At 46.8% G+C, this 5884-nt stretch overlaps 1 protein-coding gene across 1 annotated transcript; it reads left to right on the top strand.

The window, feature by feature from the left end:
- The first annotated feature begins 358 nt into the window (after positions 1 to 358).
- Positions 359 to 1843, top strand: LOC147973293 (uncharacterized). The gene has a single exon (XM_087524630.1). It carries the CDS (start codon positions 359 to 361, stop codon positions 1841 to 1843), a length of 1485 nt encoding a protein of 494 aa, XP_087380756.1.
- The last annotated feature ends 4041 nt before the right edge of the window (positions 1844 to 5884 follow it).

Consider the following 5884-nt stretch of genomic DNA (forward strand, 5'->3'; position numbering starts at 1 on the left):
GTCCTTGTAATGGTTCATATGAAACCATGTAGTATTGTGATTGCTTTTGATGTGTTTGATGGACGTCGTACTTTCCTTCGGGAACTTGTAAGCGACTACATCACCCATTTGGATTTTAATGTATGTGTTTGGGCTTTTGGCCCTTGCATGAAAACAATTAGTGTCATACCAACCCCCTTACTAGGCATCCCATCTATATTGCTTTCCTCATCTTTCCCAATCATGAGACCTTGACCGCTCCAATAGGATGCCTGTTGTAACTCGTACTGGTACCTCTACCCAGCAGTAAGAAGTCGGAGAAGGAGCCAGTCAGGACCAAACCCAAGGACAAGCTCCACCACCGCCACCACCTCCAAGCATGGACATGGCTCAGCTTCTCCAAGCCTTCCGAGAGGAACGCCAAGCCAACACCGCAGCCCTCCAGATGATTGCTCAAGCTGTCAACCGCCAGCCGGCGGGAAACGACAATGGACGTTCCACGTTGGTGGAGTTCAAGAAGCATGCACCACCCACCTTCATCGAGACTGCCGAACCCCTGGATGCAGACGACTGGGTCCGCACCATTGAGGATCTGCTGGAGCTAGTCGGATGCACTAAGCACCGTGAGAAGGTGGCATATGCTGCTCACTGTCTCGGGGGAACTGCTAGAGCTTGGTGGGATGGATTCAAGGCCATGCATGTTGAGCGAAACATCACTTGGAATGACTTCAAGGCAGAATTCCGCAAGGCCCACATTCCCTCCGGAATCATGGCCATCAAGAAGCGTGAGTTCCGAGCCCTGAAGCAAGGTAGTAGCACTGTCAAGGAGTACATGCAGAAGTTCAGTGTTCTCTCAAGGTATGCCCCTGAAGACGTCAACACTGATGCTGCCAAAAGGGAGCGCTTCATGGAAGGCCTTAACCAGACTCTGCAGTACTCGCTTGTTGTGTGTGACTGCCCGACCTTTCCTGATCTGGTGAACAAGGCACTCATGCTTGAGGACAAGCGACGTGCTTTGGATGACACCCATAAGCGCAAGATGATCAGCAAGGGTAGCTCCAGCAACCAGAAGCCTCGCCCGTGGCAGCTAGCCCCGGTCAAGCCAACCTATCAGCAGCCAAGAGCTCCTGCACCCCGCACCAACTATCCACCTCAGCAGTACTCCAACCCCAGGCCAGCTTACAACAACCCCAATAACAATGCCGGCAAGAGCAGCAACCCCAATCAAGTCACTTGCTTCGGATGTGGTCAGGCAGGACACTACTCCAAGAATTGCCCCAACAAGAAGCCCAACGCCCCGTGCCCCAATGCGCAGAACCCAGGACCAGGCCGTGGAATGTCACCAAGGAACCAAGCTCCCCGCAACCTGCCCAACCACGGAAAGGGTCGTGTGAATCATGTCACTACAGAAGAAGCCCAGGAAGACCCGGACGTCGTGCTGGGTACGTTCCTTGTCAACTCAACACCTGCAACTGTCTTGTTTGATTCTGGAGCCACGCATTCATTTGTCACCCAAAAGTTTGCATTAAAAAGTGGCATGACTCCTACGCCCCTGAATAACCCTATGGTGGTACAAACCCCCAGAGCAGAGATGAGAGCCAAGATAGGATGTAAAGGAGTCGGGATTGTCATTAATGGGGTAGACTTCCTAGCAGACCTCATCATCTTAAGATCACAGGGCTTGGATGTGATCTTAGGAATGAACTGGCTCATCAAGCACCAAGGCTTGCTAGATTGTGCCAACCGGACTGTCACTGTAACCAATGACCAAGGAGTCGAAATTAAATTTGCCTCCAACCCCTCCTCTGCTCAAGCCACCCAAGTCAACTCTCTGCAGAAGTTGGATTGGAGCAAGTGCCGGTAGTATGCGAATACCCCGATGTCTTTCCTGATGAGCTACCGGGAATGCCTCCTGACCGAGACATTGAGTTCATCATCGAGCTCATACCCGGAGCAGGACCCATCTATAAGAAGCCTTATAGAATGGGATCGGAAGAGTTAGCAGAATTGAAGAAGCAACTGGAAGAGCAGTTGAGGAAGGGATTTATCCGCCTTAGTGCCTCCCCTTGGGGATCACCTGTTCTGTTTGTGGCAAAGAAGGACGGTACCATCCGCTTATGCATTGACTACCGCTCCCTCAATGAAGTTACAATCAAGAACAAGTATCCACTTCCCAAGATTGAAGATCTGTTTGATCAACTCAATGGGGCCAAGGTGTTCTCCAAGATTGACCTCAGATCTGGGTACTACCAGCTGAAAATCAGACCCCAAGATATTCCGAAGACGGCATTTGTAACCAGATATGGCCTGTATGAGTGCACGGTCATGTCCTTTGGATTGACCAATGCCCCAGCTTACTTCATGTATCTCATGAATAAGGTCTTCATGGAATATTTGGACAAGTTTATCGTTGTCTTCATTGATGACATTCTTGTCTTCTTGAAGACGGAAGAAGAGCACGACCAACACTTGAGGATGGTCCTAGACAAGCTTCGAGAGCACCAACTGTATGCCAAGTTCAGCAAGTGCAAATTTTGGTTGCGCGAAGTTGGATTCTTGGGTCATGTTTTGACTGAAGAAGGATTGTCGGTCGATCCCACTAAGATTGAAGCCGTGACTGAATGGCAATCCCCAAGCAATGTGAAGGAAGTTAGAAGCTTCCTCGGACTCATGGGATATTACCGCAAGTTCGTTGAAGGATTCTCAAGCATTGCACGACCCATGACTCAGCTCTTGAAGAAGGACAAGAAGTTTGAATGGACGCCGAAGTGTGAAGAAAGCTTCCAGGAGCTGAAGAAGAGATTGACCACCGCCCCAGTTCTGGCCACACCAGATATACACAAGGAGTTTGTGATATATTGTGATGCGTCAAGAAACGGACTAGGAGGTGTTCTGATGCAAGAAGGCAGAGTCGTAGCTTACCTTTCAAGGCAACTACGGCCTCATGAAGAAAACTATGCCACTCATGACCTTGAGTTGGCAGCTGTAGTTCATGCCCTGAAAACATGGCGACATGACCTCCTAGGGAAGCGGTGTGAGATATACACGGATAACAAAAGTCTGAAGTATATTTTCACTCAGAAGGAATTGAACATGAGGCAGAGAAGGTGGCTAGAGTTGATCAAGGATTATGACCTCAGTGTTCAATACCACCCTGGAAAGGCTAATGTGGTAGCAGATGCATTAAGCAGGAAGGCTTGTTTCTTGAATGCTATGCTTAAGGAAAGGCTACCCGCCTTGTATGAAGAACTTGAAAGCTTCGGGTTGGAACTGGTTGCACCAGGATTCTTAGCCAACCTTGAAGTCAAGCCTACCCTGATGGATGATATTAAGGAAGCTCAGAGGGGACACAAAAGTATTGAAGGCATCAAGAGGAAGATCAAGGCAGGCAAGGCCCCAGGATTCTCAGAGGATGAGCAAGGAGTCGTGTGGTTTGGGAATCGCATTTGCGTACCCAACAAGATTGAGCTCAAGAATTTGATCTTGCAAGAAGCTCATGACACCCTGTATTCCATCCACCCCGGAGGAACCAAGATGTATCAAGACCTGAAGGAAAGATTCTGGTGGCATGGCATGAAGAGAGAGATAGCCACTTTCGTCGCTAAGTGTGATGTATGCCAAAGGGTTAAAGCTGAACATCAGCGGCCCGCTGGATTGTTACAGCCTCTCAAGGTGCCTGAATGGAAATGGGATAAAGTCGGAATGGACTTCATCACTGGATTACCCAGGTCAAATAAGGGACATGACTCCATCTGGTTCATAGTCGACCATTTGACCAAAGTAGCCCATTTCATTCCTGTCAAAACGACTTACAAGGGAAACCAGCTAGCCAGCCTCTACATCAACAGAATCGTAAGTCTTCATGGTGTTCCCAAGGAGATTGTGTCAGATCGAGGAACCCAGTTTACCTCAAGATTCTGGAAGAAGTTCCAAGAGGCCATGGGGACCAAGTTGTCCTTCAGCACTGCTTTCCACCCACAGACTGGTGGTCAGACAGAACGAGTGAATCAGATACTCGAAGACATGCTCCGAGCCTGTGTCGTAGCATATGGAGCTAGGTGGGAAGATTGCCTCCCTTTCACCGAGTTCTCCTACAACAACAGTTATCAGTCAAGCCTCCAGATGGCACCATTTGAGGTGTTGTATGGGCGCAAGTGTCGCACACCCCTCAATTGGTCAGAAACCGGAGAAGGACTAGTCTTTGGGCCCGATATCCTCCGTGAAGCAGAAGAGCAAGTCCAGCTTGTCAGAGAGCGTTTGAAGACTGCCAAGTCAAGGCAGAAGAGCTACGCTGACTCTCGTCGGAGAGACATGACCTTCCGAGTTGGAGACCATGTCTATCTCCGGGTCACACCTCTCAAGGGAACCCAGCGCTTCCATGTCAAAGGAAAACTCGCACCAAGATACATCGGCCCCTTCAAGATCACGGACCGACGAGGAGAAGTGGCTTACCAGTTGGAACTGCCACCTGAACTATCCGATGTGCACAACGTATTCCACGTGTCACAACTCCGGAAGTGTCTCCAAGTCCCAGGCAAGCCTAATCTTTACAAGGACGTCGATCACCAAGCCATTGACCTTCAGCCTGATTTGACTTACCGTGAGAGGCCCATCTGCATTTTGGATGAGGCTGAGCGATGCACTCTAAGCCGCACTATCAAGTACTTCAAGGTCCAGTGGAGCAACCACACTGAAGCAGAAGCAACCTGGGAACGTGAAGACTACCTTAGATCCGAGTTTCCGTATCTCTTTAAAGCCTAGTTTAGGAATCTCGGGGGCAAGATTCTTGTAAGGGGGTAGGTCTGTCACACCCTGCATTTTGTAACTCTTCATTTGCATTAATAAAGCATGAAAATTTGGACCAACAAATACTTTTGCATTATTTGGCTTTTATTTGGAGTTGGTTTTCTCTCTGTGTTTTTCAAGTGCTCTTTAAAGTCAACACAACTCCACCTTCTATACTTAATCTCCTTGCCCAAACTTCTTCCCAATGATCATGCCATGTGTATAGTACAAAATAGAATTTTCTTACAAAATTAATTTGGCCAAATAGTATTTTCAAAAATTAGTTTTCCAAAAACCCCTGGATTGAGGTTTGCACTGCAAGTACCTGATTTGGGGTATGAAAAATATTTCAAAAAGTATATTTGAAACCTATTAGGTATAGGGCTCCCATAAACCACAAAAATATAATTTTAAAAGTTATTTTACTATTTTATTTAAAGGCTTTTTCTTAAGGCCAGAAATGGTCTTTAATAGGTTAAAATTATTTTAATCTTTCAAAAATATTTGAGAAAATTTAGGGAAACTCAGTGGACATATATTTTCCATATATATGAGTTTAAACACATGGTCATGTTCAAAATATTGGACAAAACCTCCCAAAACCATTTCTGCCCATTTCAAGGATTTGAAATATTTCTACAGGAAATATTTCCATAAAAATCCAAGAAAAATCAAGCAAGTCACAAATGCATATTGTGATCACCTTGCAAAGCCTCATGTCAATTAAAGCCATTTTGGCTCGCCAAAATGCCCCAAACCCCTCTCTGACCAGAATCAAATTTGAACAAGTTTGAACTACCAACTTTCTCTCCTTGACCCCAACTTTTGTGAGCATGTTCATATGACCAAATGAGGCCACTACACCAAGTGGTGCATCAAGGAGAAGTGATTTTCTCAACTAGATCTACACAAGTCCATTTCTTCTCATTTCTAGGGTTTACAGAAGTTGCATTGGCAACTTTGCCCAAATAAGCTCCAAATTGGCGGAAGGACCTAATTATATGTGTCATTTCACCCTGTGGAGTATCATGGCTATTGGAGTTCATTTTCTTGCCCAAACCAACAACAAACACCTTCTGCCATTTTACAAAAGGCACTGTTTTGACCCCTGCCACTATTC

This window comes from Triticum urartu, chromosome 5A, assembly GCF_056163025.1.
Source record: "Triticum urartu cultivar PI428250 chromosome 5A, HENAU_Tu73, whole genome shotgun sequence".
NCBI lineage: Eukaryota > Viridiplantae > Streptophyta > Magnoliopsida > Poales > Poaceae > Triticum > Triticum urartu.